Raw genomic sequence first — 25,992 nt, forward strand, 5'->3', positions numbered from 1 at the left:
CCGTCTGGAGGCCGCCAGCCAGAATTATACATGTAGATATATAGAATGTTGCCCTTCAAATTGGAAAATATTTGTCTTACCTCTTTTCATGAAATGATTGTGACAAATATGATTTTGTTATTCTCGATAGATAGAAATCACAACATCATGTTAGATAAAGAGCTTCGTCACTCATCGTGCCTTTCGTCGTATTTATCTGATCCATTGTGGAGTTGTACTACATGTATAAAAGACACTTATTGGCGGCCGTCTGAAGGTCGTCGATCCTTTTTAAAATGGGGGGGGGGGGTACAGTGGAGGTAAATATGAAGTGGCGCGTTAGCGACACGTCCCGCACTTGCACGGACAGTGGGATGTCTGAGGGGGATATGGCTCCCTCAGAAGTTAAAAGAAAATTGAATTTTCAAACACATTTGGTGCGATTTGGTGCATACTAATATTTCAACAAAAATCATTGAATAGATTCCAATGGATTTTTTTCTTCCTGAAAGGGGAATATCTTATGTCACTATTACAAAGACTCGAAAACATCTTTGCTATAGAAGCTTTATTACTGATTCCATGGAGTATCTTAATAATAACAGTTAGGTTTAAAATTAGTTACTACATGCAGGGGCGGCGATTTCTTTTCATGGCCGGGGGGGGGGGCGAAAATTCGATGGACGAGGGAGCAGTGGGTTAATGAGCTTGGGGGGGGGGGACCCCAAAAATCCGCATCAGCCCCACTCTTACACGTTACATGCAGGCTCCGCGGAACATTTTTCAAAGTGGAAGAGGGGCTTAAGTATTTAAGATCAGGTAGAGCAAAGAGAGCGAAGCAAGTGGAGCGTAAATTGGCGAGGGGTTCAGGGGCAAAGCCCCGGCAAGGGTCAAGGGGCGTAGCCCCATGAAGCTCAGGGGTTTTAGGTATTGACTAACAGTCAGATGAGCATCCAGGGGCCCGCCTTAAGGCCCCTGGTAGGGTCCATGGAATGGAGCCCCGGAAGCTCAGGGGTTTTAGGTATTGACTAACAGTCAGATGGGCATCCAGGGGCCCGCCTTAAGGCCCCTGGTAGGGTCCATGGAATGGAGCCCCGGAAGCTCAGGGGTTTTAGGTATTGACTAACAGTCAGATGAGCATCCAGGGGCCCGCCTTAAGGCCCCTGGTATAGTTCATGGAATGGAGCCCCGGAAGCTCAGGGGTTTTAGGTATTGACTAACAGTCAGATGAGCATCCAGGGGCCCGCCTTAAGGCCCCTGGTATAGTCCATGGAATGGAGCCCCGGAAGCTCAGGGGTTTTAGGTATTGACTAACAGTCAGATGAGCATCCAGGGGCCCGCCTTAAGGCCCCTGGTAGGGTCCATGGAATGGAGCCCCGGAAGCTCAGGGGTTTTAGGTATTGACTAACAGTCAGATGAGCATCCAGGGGCCCGCCTTAAGGCCCCTGGTATAGTCCATGGAATGGAGCCCCGGAAGCTCAGGGGTTTTAGACATTTAATTACAGTCGAATGAGCATATTTTAATACCTTATTTGTGACACTGGCATGCAGGTCACTTACGCCTTATAAAAGCTCAGGAAAAAACCATGCCATTTCAGCAACATTTGTAAAACACTGGTATCGTATTAGAAATAAACCGCGTTTGAATTGTATTAGGGGGAATAACTGCCCCCAAGCCTCCCCCTCCATCACTACGCCAGTGCAAGGTAGCATAGTAAACGAGTGGGGTGAAGGTGACGGAAGTGACTACCCCCTCACAGGTTTTTGAACTTTTGTTGTATTAACAAATTTTATTCCTTAGCAAAATTATAGTATAAAAACAAGCATTTTCTTTTTTCACACTTCACTTTTCATCAATATTTACTTGAACACTTTACTTGATATTATGCGAGGGAGTGTAGCTACCGAGCGAGAAGAATTTTATTTGTCTAAACGCTGCACTCTTGGGCCCTCCAGAGCTTAAAAGTTTGTTGCAGTCTTTAGTCAGTATCTGCTATACACTTTTGTTTGCACTTTTTCAAATTTTCCGGGGGAGGGGGGGGGGGGGGGGGACGATACAAAAACGAAAAATTGAGGGGGACGTTACCCCCTCCCCAATCCCGTCCTCCGGGATTGCTGCCCCTGACTACATGTACTTATCACTAATATAACGTTTTGGTATATTTACAGGTAATTGTTTCATCACTTTCGTCAAATATTGTCCAACCAGTGTGACACTGTGTATAAGACAAAACAAAAAAGGCAACTTGTAAGTTATGGCTGTAATTTGTTTTAAAAAAAATGAAATTATATAAAATATAATATAAAGTATGAATAGGATCGAGGTACGGTAAAATTCCGTTCGTAGTATGTCGGGGGCGATACACTGTCATGTGCCGGGTATAGATTGCGAGAGAGACACTGTGGTGTTTTTGAAACACCATGTTATCATACAGTAAGAAAGAAGGGGATTAGGGGTACCAGTGAGTAAAAGAAAAGGAGAAAATAGATATAGCGAGGGGCAGTGGAAGAGGAAGCAGACAATTAATTTACAGATATAGTGATACAGAAAAGAAGAACTAAACATAAAGACCTACCACAAAGACCAACAAGAACTTTATAGAGTGCGAGGGAAAGATCTGTAGTTTTGAAGAAAGAACGGAAAAGAGGCGATCGCGACCTTTTCACGTGCTTCACATCTTAGCAATGAATTCAATTTCTAGTACATTATCAAACGCGAAATTCTCATACGAATTCAAATATTGACCATGAGCGAAGAAAACGGTTCAATGTTTATATAGATAAAGAACACACATCGGTGGCATATCCAGACCTTTGCCTCAGGAGGGACGAAGTATGTAAGTTTACAACATGACTGTGATTCATATACCACAGTAATGGAATCACTCTTTTAAGGGTGGATCTTCCAAAATGTTATATTGCCAATAATTTTCGGGGGGATGCTGCACCTCCTAACTTGGTACACCTTAGCCTCTTGTCGATGGCCCTCGCTTTATTGGAGTCCGTAAATTTTGGCGAGCGAAGCGAGTCAGAGAAACCGAGCGCGCTCGCCAGAATTTATGGACTCCAAAAACGCGAGGGCCATCGACAAGAGGCTAGGTACACCTCAGCTATTGTACCAATGACGTCACTAAGGCGCATAGCCAGAAAACTCTGCATGGGTGGAGGCGGGGCTTTGTTTGCTATCTTGCAAGGGGAACATGGGATTTTATACTAAATTCTCCTTCTAAATTCTGTATTCATGCAACCGTTGATATGAAGCGGCAGCTTGTGTTCAGCACACGAGCCCTTCCCTCCCCAGCTCTATTGTAATGCATTCTTTTAATAAAGCTTTTGTTTTCGTTTCTCCCGTATATTATTCTCTCTCTCTCTTCTTTTTCTAACTCTTAACCCCTTCATGCCTTTCTCTCACGTGGTCACTCTAGTCTCCGTTCAATGTATTTCTGTTTATAACCCACTGTTGCCCATGAAGTTGAAATATTTGTTGCTTACCTCTTTTCGTGATTAAGAAAGTGATTGCGACAATATGGCTTATTTTTTAATAAATAACGTTTATTATTTTTTCAGAATCCTACTGATCTTTCTCATTGATTCTTTAAATTGATCTTCAAAGTTCTGAAAAGACAAAAACTTTATCTACAAGAGTAAACCATAATTATCAGAATGCCCTCATAAAAAGAGGTAAGAAAAAATATTCTAACTCTCTCTATAATGGGCAACAATGTACATGCCTTCGTGTATGTGTGCCGCAGCTCTTCTCTTTCTCTCTCTCTCTCTGTCTCTCTCTCTAATTCTCTCTCTCTACTCTCCCTACCCCTACCCCCCCCCCTCTCTCTCTCTTTAAAGGTACTATGTCCCTTTTGCAGCCAACCTCAAATTCTGTAGAACTTTGCTGGAATTATGAATATGTCATGTATGTCCTATCTGTGAAATTTAAACATTAGCAGTGTCCTAATATTCAAATTATGCAAGGAAACCCGTTTACTTGTTAGACTTCACTGTCAGACAATATTGAGTGACTGACTGGCTTTTTTTTTTCTTTGGTAATAACATACATGAAAAGAGTTGTAAAGGGTACATGAGCATTTGTCTACATCAATAACCCACTTATTGTGATGGCCAAAATTAAACTGATTGAATCTTTGCGCAGCATAAATTGTATGACCATTCGGTACAATGGTCTGAAAATCAAGACTATTACTTATTGGCTCTATAGCTCCTAAGTCGATTTGACAACTAATAGTCGTTATTGCCCCACTTAAAGACATTTTCGAGCCCAGCCTTTTTAGGGAAGTACTAAATTAGTATTATCTTTGAAATGCCGTTGAAATTTAACCTTTTCATTTTTTTGGCCTGCAAATGGGACATAGAACCTTTAAGGAGGGGTATTTTGGTAGTATTATCGCTATCATGAAAACTCTCATCCGTTTTTTATTTCCCAATCTCCTAATTTTTCTCCCATTTAGGGGTTGCATCATAAACACTGTCTTATTTGAGGAACAATTTTGGGATCGACTGAGACTGGCAACCGAATCTCGATAAAAGTTAATACATTTCTATAGCTTTCAAGACCCAAACTTTACAAGAAACTACTTTAAGAAAAAAAAAATCATATAAGGGATTCATAAATTTACACAATATATTAGAACATTCCTACACAATCAATAATCCTAAATAATGTTATGGCACAAACAGCAAAATCTTACCTTAAAAAAAGTATTTATTACTTTATTACACTATTTTGTGAACAAGAACATTTGATTAAGAATGTTTTACAACACAAATGAAATAATTATTAGAAATGATTATTATAGTCTCTCAAAAAAGATTTTCTTGTATAAAGTTTTCTAACTGAAATGAATTTTGTTGAATACTCATGTGATCAAATCTCTTAAGCAAATATTACTTAGCAAGCAGGGCCTACATCATTAAATATTAATAACAACAGCGACAACAATAATAATAGTTTGGTTTTATACAGCACATTTACGACGTCTCTAAGCGATTTACAAAAATATTATTATCCTAGTCATCGGATTTAGGCATGTCCGCTCGCATTCCAGCCAAGCGTCGTTTTACAAAATGTTCACAATGCTGAGTAATGTAAAATGCTTTCGCATTCTAATGGGATTAGAACCCTTAACCCTTTGATTGAGTGTCACGCGATTGAACCACATTACCAAGACACCTCCACATGAAGGTCTGTTAAACAATCAATCCTCCATCTCGAATTGATTTTATCTGCTTAAATACCAGCAAAATTTGAAATATACTGTACAAAACAAAAAAATGACTACTACGAATTTTGTAAAAATTTTGTTTAGAAGAAACACACAACAAGAATAAATTCATATTTGCATGCTTCATTAGTTCAGTTCAAGTGGTCCCGTGATGTTAAGAAGCATATATATACATTATGTATAGATTATACGTATTTATCAATTCCATTTTTTTGTTTACATAATAAGAACCCTGAACTGCAAATTTGAACCATAACCTCTTGTTTGGGACGCGCATGACCCGAGGTCGAACCATTATACATGGTGGACACTATCTAGCGGATAATATCTACGTGAGCCAATAATGCTCCTCATTCGTTTTCATTTTAAATGATGGATGATAAAAAATGAATAATTATGTTGTGTTTTCTGTTCCATGATATCAGAGAGTGTATAACAGCCGTTCATAAATACGAATCAAACAGTCTATAAAACAATTTCAACCCCTATAAATTTACTCTACAAAAGTCTCTCTACAAAAAAAAAAAAAAAAAATCAGATTTCATGCTAACAAAATATATCACATTTCAAGCCCCGATATCAACATGTGTACAAAATAAAACTAAGTCCTGTCTAAGTCGTGTCTAACTAAACAGTTGTTTAACTTTAGACGTGGCTAAGTTAGACACGACTTCAGAATACGGGCCTATGTATATAGTTGGTCCAGGACAAAATGAAAGTATTACAAAGCAAATGTAAATAAGGAGCATTTTCGCGACACATAGTATAGACTGACACTTCTGTTTCACACAGAGCTACATAGATACATTTCTATGAATCAAAGTACTATATTTTGAAACCGTTTGACTGTTTCCCCTGTAATATAAAAAGTGAACAACGGCTAATTTATTCCAGCCAGTCCAGCCAGTCGTCATTACAAGCGCAGTTAGCGCACACTTGCTCATCCAACCACATGAACTTTCGTATCCTTCCGGGCAGCGTCATTTTTTTCTGCGGCACAGATTGGGGCTTTTTAAAAAAAAGAGGTCTTGATTTAACCCTAACCCTAACCCTAAACTTTCCCATAGGCTCAACACGCTTCAAACCCCAATCTGTGCCGCAGAAGAAAAAATTGCTCCTAGCCCCCCCCCCCCCCCTCCCTCAAATGAAAAAAAAAAATTAAAAAAAAAAAAACTCAACTGAACGAAATACCGGTAGGCCAAAATTTCGAGGCAACAATAAAAAAAAAATTGCTCGAACCCCCTCCCCCTAAAAAAAAAATCCTGCGTACGCCCCTGTTTCCGGGTACGTATTGAACATCTGGATGGAGAGTAGCAAGTGCAGGTAAATATCTTGCCAAAGGATATTACTGCCACGTCGGGATCAGATTAACTATTCACATTCTTAAACTGAACTATTTTTCATTGAATATTTAAAAAAAAGGTTCATTATACCAACCAATCATTACAAATCAAATCGAAATGAGTTTATTTCAAGGTCAAGCATCCCCGTCCACGAAGGATGGTAGCTTTTACAGGAACATCATGTTTAATTATTTGTATTTTTCAAATCCGTAATTATATTAAACTTAATTTCTCTGTAAACATTTCTTGTTAAAGGTACTATGTCCCATTTGCAGGCCCAAAAAATAAAAAAGTTAAATTCTGAATGCATTTGAAAGATAATACTTATTTAGAACTTCCCTAAAAAAGGTGGGGCTTGAAAATGTCTTCAAGTGGGAAAATAATGACTATTAGTTGTCAAATCGACTTTAGGGCTGTAGAGCCCAAAAGTAATAGTCTTGATTTTCAGACATTGTACTGAATGGTCATACGTTTTATGCTGCGCAAAGATTCAATCAGTTTAATCTTGGCCATCACAAGAAGTGGGTTATTGATGTAGACAATGCTCATGTACCCTTTACAACTCTTTTCATGTATGTTATTACCAAAGAAGAAAAAAAGCCAGTCAGTCACTCAATAGTGTCTGACAGTGAAGTCTAGCAAGTAAATGGGTTTCCTTGCATAATTTGAATATGAGGACACTGCTAACGTTTAAATTTCACAGATAGGACATACATGACATATTCATAATTCCTGCAAAGTTCTACAGAATTTGAGGTTGGCTGCAAAAGGGACATAGTACCTTTAATACAATTCTTTTTTAATCTAAAAGCGATCGAGCAACAAACTAAGTGAAAGTGCCAAGATAAACAGTGCCCTCATTGGTGAGATGGTAACTGCACTGCTGTAGTAGATTGTGCGGCCATTCAGAGGTTGGATGCGGCGGTAGTTGTCGACCATTTTGTAATTGCCTTGTGCGTTCAGATTGACGCCGTACACGGTGCGGAGCATGTCAAGCTGTTAGAAAGAAGAAGGAAAAAAAAATTAGGCCATTAAAAAAATATACATGTTTAGCGTCTCCGCCCGCTTCCTTTTTAGGGGCCGCCTCCTATTTTTTTAATTTTTTTGATGTTTTTTATTTTTAATTGAATTTTTTTTTGATTTTTTTTTTTTTTTTTAAATAAAAAAAAAAAAAAAAAAAAAAAAAATTAAAGAAAAAAAACATGAAAAACACGACTGAAAAGGGCCTCCTCTTTCCTAATTTTCGAAATAAAACAGAACGCTTAACATGTTTTTATTTTATTTCGCGTTATCATCATTATCGAACTTTCAAGAATTAGTCATTTCCAAATCGAAAACTTAGACTTGTTAAAATTGGAAGTCGTAATTTGTGAGAAAACATTGATCGGCGAAATACCCAGCCGGTGAATGAGCGGGGGGGGGGTAGGTAGGAGGTACATTTTTTTCTTTTCTTTTGGTTCAAGCCCCAGGTGAATAAGCGGGGAGGGGTTGGGGCGGGGGGGGGGGGGGGTAGGAGCAATAATTTTTTATTTTCAGCCCCAAAAATTTGCAAATCGCGCCGGCCAAAAATTCGCTCAGTGGGGGGGGGGGGGGGGGGGGGGGGGGTGGGGGGGGGGTGGAGGGGGTGGAATGAGCACTAACTTTTTTCAGCCCTCGAAAATTTAAAAATCGTACCCCCCCCCCCCCCCCTGGGCGCCAAGGGGAGGGGCCTGTCTCCAAATAAAGGTAAAATTTTCATATTTTTACCTGATTTTTTTTTTTAAGGGAAGGGGGACGGGGCCCCGGGCCCTCCTGGATCCGCCATTGACTACTACTATTACTCCTACTATTACTACTAATACTGCTACTTCTACTACTTCTTTTTCTTCTACTACTACTTTTACAACTACTACTGCTTCTGCTACGATTACTTCTACCACTACTTCTTCTACTTCTTCTTGTTCTTCACCTTCCTCTTCTTGTTCTTCTTCTTCTTCTTCTTTTTCTTCTTCTTCTTCTTCTTCTTCTTCTTCTTCTTCTTCTTTCTTCTTCTTCATCTTCTTCTTCTTCTTCTCCTTCTTCTACTACTACTACTCCTACTATTACTACTACTACTTCTACTACAACTACTACTACTACTACTACTACTACTACTACTACTACTATTTCTACTACTTCTACTACTACTACTACTTCTACTACTACTGCTGCTGCTACTGCTGCTGCTGCTGCTACTACTACTACTACTATATACCCTTACTTCTACTACTAAACTACTACTTTATTTACGTCATCTACATTCAGGAGAATATTAAATGAAGAACAACAACGACAAAATGATGGAACTTGCACTGGGGCTACTACTACTGCTGCTACTGCTGCTACTGCTGCTGCTGCTGCTACTACTACTACTACTATATACCCTTACTTCTACTACTAAACTACTACTTTATTTACGTCATCTACATTCAGGAGAATATTAAATGAAGAACAACGACAAAATGATGGAACTTGCACTGGGGCTAAAGGCCTCCGGTCTGCCAAGGTATTCTGCCCCCGGCCCCCGGCCCCCGGGGGTGGGGGTGGGGGCAGATGGGTGCCTCTCCTGTAACAGTTTGTGGATACTCAAATGTAATACTCAACATTTTAGTAGGAGCATTCAAACATTTGAAACTAATAGTATCATGCTATTTTTCAGCTAAACTAATAAAAAAGTAAGATCCTGAGGTGTACAAAGTTGGACAAAGTAAGGATCGTTGACGTGCATTAGACAAAATTGGTATCTAACCAATTTGCTGTAGACCAAATGGCAATTTCATCATCTAAGCAACCCCCCCCCCCCCCCTCCCCGAGACTCCATTCTCTCACTTACCTGAGCCTGGGAGATAGAGATTGGGTCTTTAAAGACGTTCAAGATGACGGTCTCATAGCAGTTGGGCGACGGAGTGGAACCATTGTAACGGTAGAACTTGGACAGGTCAGATGGCAAGAAGTTGCGGATTGGGAAGGATGGGAGGTTGCCCTGGCCCAGGGAGGTTGTGCCCGAGGAATAATTAGCGATCTGGCTGATGTAACTCAGGAAGGAATCAAAAGCAGTGTTAGATTCGCCAACCTGCGGAGGGAAAGCGGGAGAGATAAAAAGAGAGATGGGTACGGATATATAAAGAGAGAGAGACAGAGAGAGAATGAGAGGGAGGGGGAGAGAGAGATGAGAGAGGAAACGACAGAGAGGGAGATGGTATGGAAAGAGAAAGAGAAAGAGAGAGAGGAAGAGAGGGAGAAAGAGAGAGAGAAAGGGTAGGGAGAGAGAAAGAGAGAAAGCGAGAGGGGTAGGGAGAGGGGGAGAAAGCGGGAAAAGAGGGAGAGAGAGGGGGATAGAGAGAGAAAGAGAGAGGGGTAGGGAGAGAGGGAGGAAGAGAGAGATAGGGAGAGAGAGAGGGGATAGAGAGAGAGAGAGAGAGAGAGGGGGTAATGAGAGAGAAAGAGGGAGAGAAAAAGAGAGAGGGGTAATGAGAGAGAAAGAGGGAGAGAAAAAGAGAGAGGGGTAGGGGTAGAGCGAGAGAGAGAGAGAAAAGAGAGGAATATGAATGAACAGAAGACAACAATGACAACAATTTAAGAATTTGAATCCTCTTACACTGCTCTTAAAGATACTATGTTCCTTTTGCAGCTAACATCAAATTCTGTAGAACTTTGGAGGAATCATGAATATGTCATATATGTTCTATTTGTGAAATTTAAACGTTAGCAGTGTCCTAATATCCAAATAATGCAAGGAAACCCGTTTACTTGCTAGACTTCACTGTCAGACACTGTTGAGTGACTGAATGGCTTTTTTCTTGTTTGGTTATAACATACATAAAATGAGCTGTAAAGCATGAGCATTTGTCTGCATAAATAAACCACTTCTTTTAATGGCCCAAATTAAACTGATTTAATCTTTGCGCAGCACTAAACGTACGACCATTCGGTACAATGGTCTGAAAATCAGACTATTACTTACTGTCTTGGAGGCACTTAAGTCGATTCGACAACTAATAGTCGTTATTTTCCCACTTAAAGACATTTTCAAGCCCCCCCCCCTTTTTTTTTTTTAAAGGCCAGTTCTAAATTAGTATTGCCGTTGGAATTTAACCTTTTCGTTTTTTGGCCTGCAAATGGGAAATAGTAACTTAAACAATATTGCGGACAAGCATTCCTAGACGACCAAATACACGTTTAATAAATGAAATTGTTACTCGACTTTACACATGTGAAATCCACTTGATCATGCACACTGAGATATGAGCGTAGACATATTGGAGATGCAGCACAGTTATCGTGTAATACCCAATGTACATGAGGCGTCATTCTTCTGACGCAAGGCTGCGTCAGCGACTGGCGCGCCTTTTGATGCGCCATATGAGAATGGGGTATTGATATTGGTATTGGTATTTATTTTCTATATCACAATATTAAAAACAAAGAAAATGCATGTACAAAGTAAAATCAATAGTATAATGAATGGCTGGATAACCCATTCAGCTTTGTTAATATACAAAACTGTTCTTCCCTGGGGTCCAGGAATTAAAATATCAACAGTTATTATACAACATACAATACAACATAATACATAAAACACCCCCCCCCCCCCCATCCCAAGCATGTTCCATTACAGAAAAACTTATTTCTTAAATTTAGATTTTTTGCAAAAAGTTTTTAAGCTGTTGGATAGCTTAATAGTTAACGTTAGATCATTGTACTCACGTGAGCCTTTAATAATAATAATAATAATAATAATAATAGCCTAATAGTCCACTCCAAATTTTATTAAACCGAAACGGAAATTCTTTATGCCCAATTGATCGTGAGCCCGGCAGCCACTGAGCAGCGCCAGATCGACGTTGCTCTATACACAAACATTTTACGGCAGCATTCACTCTTTGGTTTGGGAAGTTTAATATTTCCTTGTGATCGTAGAGAATATGGATAGTTACAGTATTTGAAGGACTCCTCTAAATAAGGAGGAGCCAAATTGTTCAGGGATTTATAGACCATTATATTTAAATGCAATTTACGTCTTGAATGGAGAGATTTCCACCCTAATTTAACATAAATATCGTTATTTGAAACATGGTGATAAGGATTAATTTTCAAAATGATACGACCGGCCGTTTTATTTTTGGAGGCGGTCAGTGCGTTTCTTGCTTGCCGGGTCATAAACAATATCTGCATAACCAAAAAGTGGAAGAATAATTGAATTGTATACCATCTTCAGATTGGATTCCGATATAAAATGTCAAAGACGAGCTAAAAAATGTACAACTTTACTTATTTTTCTACACATTTCGTCAATATGAATATCCCATTTTAACTTGGTATCAAGATGCATTCCAAGATATTTCACAGTATTACTTTGAACAATACGTTTACCACATATATTTACAATTAAGATACTACATTTCGATAACATTGCACCAGTTCTAAATAACATACAAATGGTTTTGTCAACGTTAAGACTGAGATTATAACAGCGAAGCCCGCTATGTATTTTACGTAAATCGATGTTAATATTTTTTCAACAATATCAACACTTTTATGAGAAAAATATAGCACAGTATCATCTGCACATAGATGCAATTTACAATTTTTTTACTTGTTGCACCAAATCATTTATATAAATAGTAAATAAAATAGGGCCAAGTATGGACCCTTGAGGAATTCCATAATCTATATCTAAAATATTTGATGTAGCAGAATCAATACAGGTACACATCTTACGGTTATACAAGTAACTTTCGAACCAAGGTAATGTGTCCCTCCAAACACCAATGCTGAAAAGTTTTTTAACAAGTATTTGAACGTCCACAGTATCAAACGCCTTTTTCAGATCGATAAACGCAGAACCAGTATAAAGGGCTCCATCCAATGCTTGCAACCAATCATCGGTAACTTTCAATAAAGATGTTACAGTCGAATGCTTTTTGCCTGAAACCCGAGTGCTCGGCGCAGAGTACATTGTTTTCTGTCATATACGATTTCAATAAATGATTGCATACTAGTCTTTCCAGAATTTTTGAGACGGATGGCAAAATGGATATTGGTCTAAAATTAGAAGGGTCATCTTTGTTTCCTGATTTAAATAATGGTATCACTTTAGCAGTTTAAATTGGTTAGGATAAACACAATCTAGTAGTGATTTATTAAACAAATATGTTAGAGATGGAATTATAACAGGAGCCGACAACTTCAATAGCTGTGCAGAGATTCCGTCAATTCCACATGAAGATATATTTGTCAACAGTTTAATTTCTTTCAAAACATTTTCTTCTGATTTTACTCCAAAAGTCAAAGCAAATACACTATGACACTCTTGATCAAGAACAGACCTATGTGTGATTGGAATTGTAGATGCTAAAAGTTTTCCAACGTTCGCAAAGTATTCATTAAAATTTTTCTTTATCGCTTTGAAATATATTTGTGTTACTATTATTACAAGGTAATAATGATTTTAACACCTTCCAGGTGCTACCAGCATTTACTTTGAATTTTAATAATTGTTCAGAGTAATAATTCTTCTTCCTTTTCCTAATTTCAAAAGTAACTTTGTTTCTTAATTTTCTGTATTCTTTCATCTTTTTCTCATCTTTATTTTTCCAAGCTTTTTGTTTTAATTTATCCCTTTCTCTGATCAATTTGAAAATATCTGAATTCATCCATGGGGACTTCTTATTCCTAATTTTCTTGCTTCTGAAAGGCATATGGAGATTAACAACATTCAAAGGAAAACTTTCCCATTTATTGACTGCTTCATTGACACTGGTACAATCAAGGATTTCATGCCATGGTTGATTACCTAAATTTTCTAAATAGGATTCTATATCAATACCTGATAATTTGCGATAATTAATGAGGAGTTTTCATTTTTTGACTTCCATATTAAATAACTCAAAGAATGATCACTCATTCCCACATGAATAACACAGTGCGTTTTTATTTTCTCAGTTGAGTTTGTTAACATGATCAATGAGTTACATTGAGTTGGCTGTAATCCTAGTATAATATGTTTTGTTAATCTGTTGCAGTGAATATAAGTAATGTGTTTCATCCAGACGTTTTAAATCAGAGGACCCTGTTATTTTTAACAAATCGCAATTTGTGTCCCCCATAACAATAATGGAATTATTAAAACTATCAAGGAATGATAATACATTTTCATACTGTTGAAATAATTGAACATTGCTATTTGGCGGTCTATACCAAGTAAGAAGTATTATTGGAATTGAAAATTTCGGTCGAATCAGAAGTGGTATAATTTCTAAGGAATTTAATACATCATATTTGATAACTTCAAAAGACAACGAACTATGTATATACACGGCCACTCCACCATCGTGTCTGTTTCTATCTTTACGAATAAGGTTAAAATGATCGATATTAAGTTCACTTTTGAAAACAGATTCATCCAAAAAAGTTTCATTTAATGCTAGAATATGAATTTCATAAATGAATTTATTTCATCTATATTACGAAGAAGGCTACGAATATTTAGATATGCAAATTTGAGGCCTTTGCTTACGCAACTAGTCATCTACATACCGATGTTTGTGGTAAGCTGCATGGCCCATTGAAGATTAACAGTAGAAGGAAAAGAAGAAAAAGAAGAACACAGGGCACTCTTACCTCAATCATCACAATTAGTTGGGCGACTGCATCCCATTGCAGGCTGGTCAAAGCTGCGGGGAGATCGGCGTATTTAGACTTGTCGTAGTGAACCATGTTCAACTGAATGAATAATGGATTAATAATAATTGATAATTTATTCATGTCCATTATGTGGAGATATGCTTCCCACTGGCAATTATAGGCAATACAGTAAATTAAAAAAATTAAAACAATAATAATAAATAAACAAAAATGAAGTACAGAAGTATAGGCAATACAGAACATTTTAAAAAAATAAACCAATAATAATAAATGAGAAGGAAAAAAAGTACAGAAGAGACATATACATTTTAAGCGGATGCGCTAAATGTAGAGTAATTTTTTCAGTTAAATCATAAAAATTTGAATTTTGATAAACTATTGATATAAAAATCGTCACAAATTGGCAATTTGTGTAGTGATTTCACTTGTTCCATAGCTTTACATACTTTTTAAAAAAATCATAACTTTCTTATTAGCTATCCGATTTTGCTCAAACTTCTTTTGATTGGTTTGTCTGATTTTTCTGCTGCTATTGAAAGTAAGTTCGTTTTGGAGTAGACTTGTACTTTAAGTACTTTACAATTGACTTTAGCATGTTATGGACACAACAGGTCGCTTTATATTATTATATTCATATACCCAGTATGAAAAGTTAGCCATGTGATTTTCTTCTGCCAACTTTGAACAGTATTTAGTCTTTTCCTGAAACAAGAACCTTTGAAACACAATTCCCATGATCAATTATATAGGAATTCTTGTAATTTGGGGTACAAATGGCTAAAATTCCAATGAAACAAAATTTCAAAATGATATCGCTTCAAAGTGTCAGGTTAACAGCGAAAATATGTGTACAAAATACATACAGATAACCATAGGCGCCGGAAGAGGGGGGGGGGGGGGGCAGGGGGCACCCCCCCCCAACCAAAAAGTGGGGGGCAAAACACATTTTTGCCCCCCCCCCTCCAATAAAAAAAAGGAAAGCAGTAAAGGAGTAAAGATGGTTTGTATTTTTAACCCAAAAGAGCATAACAATAATAAAACCCTGAATTAAATCACATATGAAATTCCATTCAAGGGAAAGGAAAGTTAACAGGAATTAAAACTCCTAAACATTCCGCATGCCACCTTTATTTATCAATGGAGGTTTTTATGATAGCGATACGCGCATATCGTGGAAATGTTGTGAGAGGATGGGAAAGCGTGTGTTTTTTTTGTTATAGGGGTGAGAAGACATGAGCCCCTGAACGCTGGCGTACTGATGGGGGGGGGGGGGTAATTTCTTATTCGATACCAGTGATTTAAAAATGTTGCTGAAATGACATTATTTTCCGGTATTTTTTCTCATTTTTTTTTTGTAAGTCATACCTTTTTATGCATTTATTGGAAAATTTGAAATTCCCAAATTTACAGTCGGGCGAAGAATATGCTTATTTAGAGACCTTCATGTCAGGGCCTGCAGAACGGCTGGTCTCGGGGGCTCGAGCCCCCCCTCACTTTTTGAAAAAGCTTGTTACAGAGCAAAATAAAGAAAGGGAGAGAGAAAAAAAAATGACCTGTCAATGTCACAAAATTAATGAGGTATCAAAATATGCTCATGACCGTAATAAAATACCTAAAACCCCCAGCTTCTGAGGGCTCTGCCCCCTGGACCCCACCAAGGGCCCTAAGACGGGCCCATAGACCCCACGCCAATTTACGCTCTACCTGATCGTTAACACTCCACTTTGAAAAACGTTCCGCGGGGCCTGCATGTAACGTGTAAGAGTGGTGGTGATGCAGATTTTTCTTCTTCTCCCCCCTTTCAAACGATTTTGCTCATTACGCCACTATCCCTGGAAAGTGAGCCCCCTTGAATGTTTACCCCCCCCCCCCCCAAATCCCAACTGCTTCCGGCTCGCCTGCAAATAACCTCGCGTAAGTCGATCTTCTCGGGACCGAGTGAAATGTGTCGACTTAGGAAATTTTCGACTTGTGCGTAAGTCGTAGAAATTCGAGTTACGCATAAGGCCTTGAGGGAGATATATTTCCCAAACTAGACTCATATTGCCCCAAGTCAAAGATGTCAGATACGCGGGTAATAATTATGTTTATATACCTCACTCAAGAAATCCAGCCATCTGATTGGTCGAAATTGCAGTCATGGTTTTAGCCATTCCCGTAAATAAACAAAAAATGCCAAACCCATGTAATAGTTCGAGGGTAAATCGGTAAAATCCGGCAAAATTCCAGTAACCGGGAAAATAGTTCAGTCTTGCTGAAAAACTGGTTTGAGTGAGCGCGGATACCATACATTGTGTGTGTGCGAATCAGTGGTCGCTAGACAGCAAGAACACCAAAAGGGTACGTGAATGAGTCTTATTATTATCCGTAGATCTAGGTCTAGATATAGATTGTGATTTTATTGTTTGCGATAACGGTGATACAGGTATTGAAGATTGTATAATGCAAGTGTTTGAATTCATTTGGTGGATGGAAAGTTGAATTCTACGCCGTTTTGTGCGTCATTGCAGCGCTGAATTTGGTGTGTTTGTCTCTAATTTCTGACAAATAGCTTTCCCGATGGTATTTCATTCAAAATTTCTGTTATATTGATAAGCACTGATTCTTGTTCTTACCTTTGACTTGTTTCTTGTCTGTTATAGTCATTTAATAGATGAATTACTTGAATTCTGAGCACATTTCAGTAACACAAAAAATCCGGCCCGTTCATAGTCCCACACACGTATTTGTATGTACCTTGTGCCCTTACACTGCTTGTCTGCTGTCTCGATAGCGTAAACAAACTTGATTACCATGATTGGTAAGTAGCACATGTATTCTATGATCCTTTTCGGTATATAAAAGTATTAATGACTGCTTTATTTACATCTGAACATTATTTGGAAACAACGCGCCGGCCGGTGGCATTAGAGTTTTGAGTTTTTATCTCAAGCCGCGGGGTTAGAATGGTGCAGACCAGGGGCGTAGACAACGGGGGGGGGGGGGGGAGGGGGATGCATCCCCCCCCCCCCACCTCATAAGATGGGGGGATGGCATGTACAATCATCCCCCCAGGTTTTGGGGAATGATATTTGCTTACTTAATAAGTCATAATGATGATAATAATAGTAATAATAATAATGATAACAATTATAATATTAATAATAATAATAATTATGATGATGATAATAATAATCCTCATCATTATTGTAATTGTGTTTATTGTTATTAGCCGCATTCACACGGTGAAAGCCAATTCAGACGGTAAAAAAAAAGAAAATCTTACAAGTATTTTGTGGTTATCTTGTGGTTTGGAAACCACAAGATAACCACAAGATTAAACAGGCGCGGATCTACGGGGGGGGGGGGGGGTTAGGGGGTTAAACCCCCCCCCCTTGGGCAGCCAAAAAAACAAACAACAACAAAAGGAGAAAAAAAAAAAAAAAAAAAGAACGCACGCTGGAGAGAAACCCTTTCAAGTGCAAATATTGTGAGAAGATATTCAACTCATCTGGTAACTTAACCAAACACATGATAACTCTGGATATAACTGTGTATTTAACTGTTACTTGATTTAAAAAGACGTTATCATGCACTGCTTTTTATGGTCTCCATTGTGTTAATAGATGCCAGGAAAACATCACTTACGGGGTTCAAATAAACACCCCCAAAAAAATCGGCTCGCCGCTTCGCGGCTCGTGGACGATGCTCTGCATCGTCATTATTGGTCTACCCCCCCCTTAGCAAAAAGCTAGATCCGCCCCTAAGTCATCCCCCTCCCCAGGTGTACGAACCTGTCTACGCCACTGGTGCAGACATCCAGAAAATAAAAACATATACCTTCACGTACACAATGTATCACTGCCACTGACCTCTATGATCACTGCACACTCCTGTTACCTGAGGCGCGCCGGGAGCAGTTTGGGATGAGGGGGGCGTGCAAACATTCCAGGGGGCTTACATTTCAGGGGCAGTGGCGTAATGAGCAAAAACGTTTGGGGCAGAAGCAAAATCTGCATCACCACCACTTTTATATGTTACATGTACGCCCCGCGAAACGTTTTTTCAAAGTGGAGTAATAATGAACAGGTAGAGCGTAGCGAGCAAAGCGAGTGGAGCGTAATTTTGATATCTTATTTGTGACACTGGCAGGTCACTAATTGGCAGGGGGTCCAGGGGGCAGAGGCCCCGGAGGCTCAGGGGTTCTAGGTATTTATAATTACGGTCAGATGAGCATCCAGGGGACCGCCTTAGGACCATTGGTGGGGTCCAGGGGGCGGAAACGTATTGTGACACTGGCAGGTCACTATTCTTTCTTTCTTAGGTGAAAATCTGGCCTTACTTTGTATGATTATGTTTGTAAAATATAAAGGGGGACTCCACCTCCTCTTTTAGTTTGTCTGTTATGGTGGACAAATGAATAATTATGAATTTCAAATAAGTTCGGAGAGTGACGAGAGGATTAAAGAAAGATTTAGATGATAAACAATACCCTTCTAAAAAAAATGGCCCAGCGAGCCGTAACCCGAGTGTTTTCCAGCGCGCCGCGACCCGAGTATTTAGTACATAATTTATAAGCCCTCCTACACCTCAAATCGCTCGCCGAGTCCCCTCCATGATGCCAGGGCCCACCCGTCGCCACTGTGGAAACATATTTAATCGATATGATTGATCAGTGTTGAAATCTATTATTCATTTATGATCCATTCGAGTAGCATTTGATTTATTTATTTATGTATACCAACACCAATTATACAATTATGACAAATGAAATATGCATCGTTTCCCATTATGAGGTAACAAAGTTATCCCTTATTAATGTGTATAAACTATCAAATCAAGTTGGTGTGTATATTAGCCATCGGTAAAGACACATACACACACACGCACGCAAGCACAATCGTCACAATCCACTGACCAAACTACCAATTTGAGATTTGCGTAGACTTAGCGATCTCATCTTTCAAACATTCATAACTTCCTAATTACTTTTGGTCCGATTCATTTCCAACTTTTGCCATTCTGTTTCTGTTATTTTTCTGCTTTCATGAAAATCAACTTAATACGAGGGTTGGACTGATTGTCTTTCGATAAATGCTCATATTGTACAAATCGATTTTCCGACTCATGAAAACTTTCGTTCATCTGCTCGGCACGCACAGCACCGTGAGCTACAACACGTGAAATTCCTTACCAATTCATGCATTCCCTACGCTAAATCACATCAACAGCCTAATTGAACCCATTTTTAATACCGTCTCGGCCGGTATTTAAAAATTCAATGTTTCATCTTTAAGATTATATTAATTTGAAATAATTTCATACATGGGAAAAGGTTGCACTTTTTTGCTTTAAAATGTTCAAAAAAAACTTTCACGACACTTTCTCTATTTTCGCCCAAAATTCGTCAACTCTCCATACTTATCTTGGCAGGAGAACTGATTCGATGGGCGAATTGCACTGTCTTGCATATCAAATTAAAGCGAAAGGTTCAACAATTCCAGTGATGTATCATTCATTTTGATTGGATAAGAGGAAAAGGTTGCACTTTTGCATCCAATGATTTGCTGTCTCTTATTGTATGCACCTTTTTGCGCAAGAGCATAAATATGCCACACATAACGAGTACCTTTGATTGTGGGGTTAGTTATATAATTAGTGAACTCCTTGATATTGAATTATCGAAATAAATTCAATCTTCAGCAGTTTTTAAGTCTTGTTATTGTGTTTGTGTCGTCTTAGAGTTTCATTGAAAGACATAAACATGCAAATGAAATCGTCCTTGTTTTATGTCTGTGTTATGAGCAAGACCCGTTCTCCCTATTTTGTCTTAATGGACGCACCCTGTTACCAGTTGACTCTCTGTGTTACGCGCTAGTGCACACTGAGGTACTTCATGGTGCGAAGCTCTGTGCAGAGTTGATCGGCTCGGTGAGCAATCCATTTTATAAACGAATTCGCCCCAAAGTTAAAAAAAAATTGCCTTCACAGGAATTATCTCACCGAAGGTTTTACGGATTATCACAAAAAAAACTTGTGAAAGAGGTTAACTATAGAATAACATGATTTATTGTTTTTCTTTGTTCATCCTGGAACTACAAAATGTATCGAAAAGAAAAAAGATGATGGGGGTCACTCCCTGTCACGGGCGACGCCCCTGCACATGACTCACCTCAGCAGGATAGGTGGCGCCATCAAATTGGTGTTCTGAGCCTTGAGAATTGACAGACCCCCATTTGAAGAAGATTTTAGCAGCTGTGTAGGTAGTAGGGAGACCGCCCCCAGAGAGCTTGTACAAGTCCTGCACTTCATCATGAAGATTGACGTGTACTACATTGAGAGGAGAAGAGGGGAAACAATGGTTACATTTTCATGGCTATTACAGATTGTAGTCATTTTATTCATCGCGTAATATAGTCATTTTATAGTCATGCTGGTCATCATTATACATTTATTTTATTCATCGTAATTTTATTTATCAAGATAGAGTCGTGTTGCTTTATAATTACTTAGTCATGTTATTCATCAGAATATAGTAATATGATTTTGTTATCCTTACCATTATGCCCGCTGTTTACCAAATCCATGTTACTGTTTTCGTCGGTATAGCCATCGAGCACGAAGGGACTGAGATCAGTGGTGGTGGCGATGCTGGGGATGATATTGATGGGCGACTGGGAGTTACCATTGCAGTTGCTACCCGGTATGAGATGCCAGGTATCTTGGGTAAGGTATGACCAGCCTGCAAAGAACAACCGCAGAAATAGTTCATAGTCAAGTATGTGGGTTGTCGTATTATCATTTATATTCAGTTAGCTATTCTGATTTAACAGCTCGTACTCACAGAACTTTGTTATTCCTGGCTCATTTTTCCTGATTGAGGTGTCATATGAGAGGGCAGAAAATGAACTTTCTAGAAATGTGAATTTTTCTTCGAAATTCAGATACCGCCCGCCAAATCACTTTTGGTTTCCTTCCTTCAAATTGCTTTTAATCACTCATGCGTAAAATATGCATCACTTGAGTAGCATCACATGAAAGAGGAGACTCTAAGCTTTCCAAATATGTATCATTCATTAATTATAGTTGTGATTAAGTTATGATAAAACATCGATACTTCTCGGTTTCTGGGACGCACTGTATAAGGTTGGTTTGAAAAATATAAAACAAATATATCATGCACTATTTCAAGCCACTAGTGAAATTATGGACTCCTCGGCGACAGAAATAGCACTATTTTCTTTGGGCTACGCCCCTCAGAAAATAGTGCTATTCCTGCCACCCCGATCCATAATTTCATGGTATAACTGGTATAAACAGAAATACATGTACAAGGCAGCAATATACTTAAAAGTAACACTTTTTGTGCACGAGTACAATAGTCGAGAGGTTGTAAAAATAAACAAATACATACATACATACCAACATATTAAAAAGAAAGAGGGGTATTCACAAAGAAAGGAAAGAAAATTAAACATCAAAACGTCATTTCTTAAAGTGAATAGGTAATTTGTTTCTTTTCTTGGCTAAATGATCTTCAATTTCCTTCTGTTTCTTGACAAAGGATTTAAAGGACACAGAATTAGGAAGATTTTCATTAAATTTACAACAGTTTATGTATGATATTTCACCAGTAAAAATTAAAAAAACGAGATGAATCTATTACCAAAAACTCCAAATAATTGTTCAAAATTAGAAAATATCGAAATTGGAATCACTGTGAGGAGATTTTGCCAAATTGGGACAACTTTGTTTCCTTTTTTTGGTCACATAGAGCATAATTGGGTGATTCCTTCCTTTTTATCTTATAAAGAAAATCATTCAACGTAATTGCTCTGTGGAAAATGTTAAAATAAAAACATCTGATTTTAGTATCAATTGAGCAGAAACAATTTGTAATATGGACCTTTTCCCAGTTAGTGTTAGAAGGTACTAGTTAACTGTTATTCTAATAGGCATATCTCTTATCAGGGCTATGAGGACCAAGCAATAAGCTATAAACATTCTTAGGAACTTTTTTAACTCAATAATTTAAAAACTATTGTATCATGAACACCAACAATGTCAATATCAAATTTCTCCATCCATTCTCTTGGGATATTCTTCAACAAAAAAATCAAACTTTTTTCTATCCGTAGAAGGAATATTGAAATCTAAAACAAGTTCCTCAAATAGCTAGTTGCCTGGACTGAGTAGTTGGTTGAATAGGTCAGAAATGATAAAAAAAAACAAAAAAACTTTTCTATCATACCTGGGGGTGTTTCATAAAGCTGTTCGTAAAGTTACGCATGACCTTACGAACGACTTATATATGAAAAGCCAAATCGGATGCTCAATCATTATTGATTATTATTTATTAAGTTGAACTGTGCAAATGTAGATTAACATTTTTATTCTAACAACCATTTTTAATGCAAAGTATATTTTTTTTGCCATAGTTTAATTGAGGTTATTGGAAATATCAGAAAAAACTTTGGGCATCCTATCTGGCACTTCATATACAAGTCATTCGTAAAGTCATGCGTAACTTTACGAACTCTTTATGAAACACCCCCCAGGATGGGAAATAAAAATTGCTTAGATTTGAACGAATATATCTGTTGTACCAAAAAAGCTGACATCCGCTCGGTTCAGAGTATTTAGAATCATAAAATTCCATAGTAGCGTTTTCTCTAAATAAATACCAAGAACGGAGTGATTCAGCTAACTGTATGTTACCAAGCGATCTCAAAACACTCTTAGGGGGTGAGTTTTCCATAGGAGTAAGACATCTTCATTGATATTTTTCAAAAAAGATAATTCAATAGCCTTCCAAAGAGCATTAAAATTGTCATCCTGGCCATACATCTTGACATGGCGTCATTGACGAATCAAAACTTGTATAATTTACACGATGTTTATAGTTAGAACAGTAACTTAGAAGTCAGAGTTAGATATGTCATCGGCAATTTAAAAGTCCCTGGGTTATAATGACAGAGGCGTGGAGCTGATGGTGACGGCCAAAAACTGAGGGACAACATGACAGCCACAGAGAGAGAGAGAGAGAGAGAGAGAGAGAGAGAACAACGAAAAAATAATCCGTCAGTCGAAAGCAGATCCACATGCACGATTCACAATCACGTTTGTGCTGAAAATATGAAACTTAGAAAAAATGTATCACTTACTTGCACCAAAAACAGCAGGTACCACCGCCAGCAGAGCAACGTATACAAAGAACTTCATTTTCAAACTTAATTTTTCCACTTTTCCGCTAGGGAAGGAGAAAGTCGTTCAAAAATTGGATTTTGTCACAAAGCGTTGTAAAAAAGAAATTACACCTGTTTATCGTCTTGGGCCAAGATGATGCATGTCAGGCAGATTAATTATAAGGGATGTCGTCCTTCTACCAGATGGGAAGGGGGTACCTGGTTCGGATGAAGGGAGGAGTTGCGAATGAACTGTGGATAAAATTCGGTCAGTATATATATAGTTTAGGTACTTAAGAGGTGCTATGCGTCACGGTCCATGGATATCGATCTCAACTAATGACGCCAGACCCCACGTCCATAATTCATAATAATTACAACTGCGCATGCGTGCGGCAAATCGTCGGTGCCGATTTTTTTCTTCTTCTCTCTCTCTCTCTCTCTCTCTCCCTTCTATAAACGTTATATTGTCGATTCACCTTATGTGCTTCAGCAGGTAGCAAGTGGGTAGTTAACAACAATTCGTGTATCTTTTCTTTTCTTTGCACACGGGCGGAGTAGGCCTAAAAATCTAATAAGCCCCCCCCCCCCCTCACAAACAAAAAATAATTGTGTGACATCGTTAAAATTTCAATTGACCAATCAAATAAATCACCAAGGTGCAAATCTTCTATGAATATGTAAATTAATATGTGATGCACGAATGTCTGTACGAATGCAAATTATTGAATAAACGAAAAAAAGATTATACGAATAAATATATCTGATGAATAAATGCATTAATAACTGACTGAATGCATGTTGTAAGAATATACATGTACATTGTTGGTCATAAAGGTGGAATAATTATTTTTACCATAATAATTTATGGAATGATTTTGACAATGATTTATTCCTAATAGATCTAGTTAATAGTATACATTTTCAAATTTTATTGGATAATAATTTGCGAGTATTTGCTTCGCGTGACTGCTAAAACATGAGTGTGCTGCTATGTTAATCAACTAGGGGACCTACGTCCTTAATGAATAACTGACAGTAATGAGGATGAATGCCTCACAAAGGGACACTACTATAGCTGATCGACACGGTTTTTATTTTGGGGCCTCACAGTAACGAGGCCATTGCTTAGCCAATGAATCATGGCTGTACGCAGCGGGGGCTAGGGTACGTCGCCGCCCCCACAAATACAAAAGACAAAGAAAATGCAATAAATTATCAATAATTAATTGCATTTTCCCCCGGTCCCCAACAGGAAAAATTGCTCTGTAGGGCCATGCATTATGGTTCAAGGCATGCCCACATAGAGGATTTTTATTGGGCATTAATCCTCATTACTGTCATTTATGACTTACGGACGTAGGTCCACTAGTTGATTAGCATAGTAGCACATACATGCTTTATCAGTCACGCAAAACAAACACTCACAAATTATAATTCAATAAAATCTGATTATCTAGATCTATTAGGAACAAATCGTTGTCCAAATCATTCCATAAATTGGGGTAAAAATAATTATTCCACCATTATGACCAACAGTGTACATCGATATGATGTTAACTTTGCATTAATGTATAAATGCATACGAATATGAGTAAATGAATTATCATTGTATGAATGAACTTAAGAAAGAACAAGTATACGTGATCAACAATCACCGCCTTCTTAGTTTCATAATAGGGACGTTTAGATTTACACGACTAGAACGTGGACTGCGACGTGTGACATCCTTATAAGGCAATTTGACGTCCTTTTAAGACACTGGCAGTGACGTCTCATTGCCTTAAAGGATGACACACGAGCAGTCCACGTTCTCGTCGTGCAAATCTCAAAGTCCCTATTGTCCAGAGCATGACGAAGAATCTGGAGGTTTTCTTTGAATTCTCAATGAACGTAACTTCGTAAGTCAATGTTGCCTTTCGACATTTTTATTTGATCCATTGTGGAGATGTGTCATAGAGAACAGTTCTTCACGGCCGTCTGGAGGCCGCCAGCTAGGATAATACATGTAGATATATAGAATGTTGCCCTTCAAGTACGAAAATATTTGTCTTACCCCTTTTCATGAAAAGATTTTGACAATATGATTTTTTTATTCTTGATAGATAAAAAATCACAACATCTTGTAAGATAAACAGCTTCGTAACTGGTAGTGGTGGTGGTGGTTATTTTACCTGACTGCTAAGAAAGCATAAATGCAAGTTAATAAGCAACCAGAGGACCGACCAATGTTGCCTTTTGTCATTTTTATCTGATTCATTGTGGAGGTGTAGTGATATAGAGATTAGAGAACACTGTCTTCCTTGACGGCCGTCTGGAGGCCGCCAGCCAGAATTATACATGTAGATATATAGAATGTTGCCCTTCAAATTGGAAAATATTTTTCTTACCTCTTTTCATGAAATGATTGTGACAATATGACTTTTTATTCTCGATAGATAGAAATCACAACATCATGTTAGATAAACAGCTTCGTAACTCATCGTGCCTTTCGTCATATTTATCTGATCCATTGTGGAGTTGTACTGTAAAAGAAACTTCTTGGCGGCCGTCTGAAGGCCGTCAGCCAGCATGATGGGCGTCAATCCTTGTTAATATTAT

General features: G+C 38.2%; 1 protein-coding gene across 1 annotated transcript; it reads right to left on the reverse strand.

The window, feature by feature from the left end:
* Nucleotides 1-7,366: 7,366 nt before the first annotated feature.
* On the reverse strand, nucleotides 7,367-23,428 carry LOC100892103 (carbonic anhydrase 1-like). Its single transcript, XM_030974504.1, has 6 exons — nucleotides 23,371-23,428; nucleotides 20,766-20,948; nucleotides 20,379-20,536; nucleotides 14,204-14,305; nucleotides 9,414-9,653; nucleotides 7,367-7,558 (listed from the first exon to the last, which is right to left on the reverse strand). Exons 1-6 carry the CDS (start codon nucleotides 23,426-23,428, stop codon nucleotides 7,367-7,369), a joined length of 933 nt encoding a protein of 310 aa, XP_030830364.1.
* Between the last annotated feature and the right edge of the window lie 2,564 nt (nucleotides 23,429-25,992).

The sequence above is a fragment of the Strongylocentrotus purpuratus genome, unplaced genomic scaffold, assembly GCF_000002235.5.
Source record: "Strongylocentrotus purpuratus isolate Spur 01 unplaced genomic scaffold, Spur_5.0 spur5_scaffold_7, whole genome shotgun sequence".
Classification (NCBI taxonomy): Eukaryota; Metazoa; Echinodermata; class Echinoidea; order Camarodonta; family Strongylocentrotidae; genus Strongylocentrotus; species Strongylocentrotus purpuratus.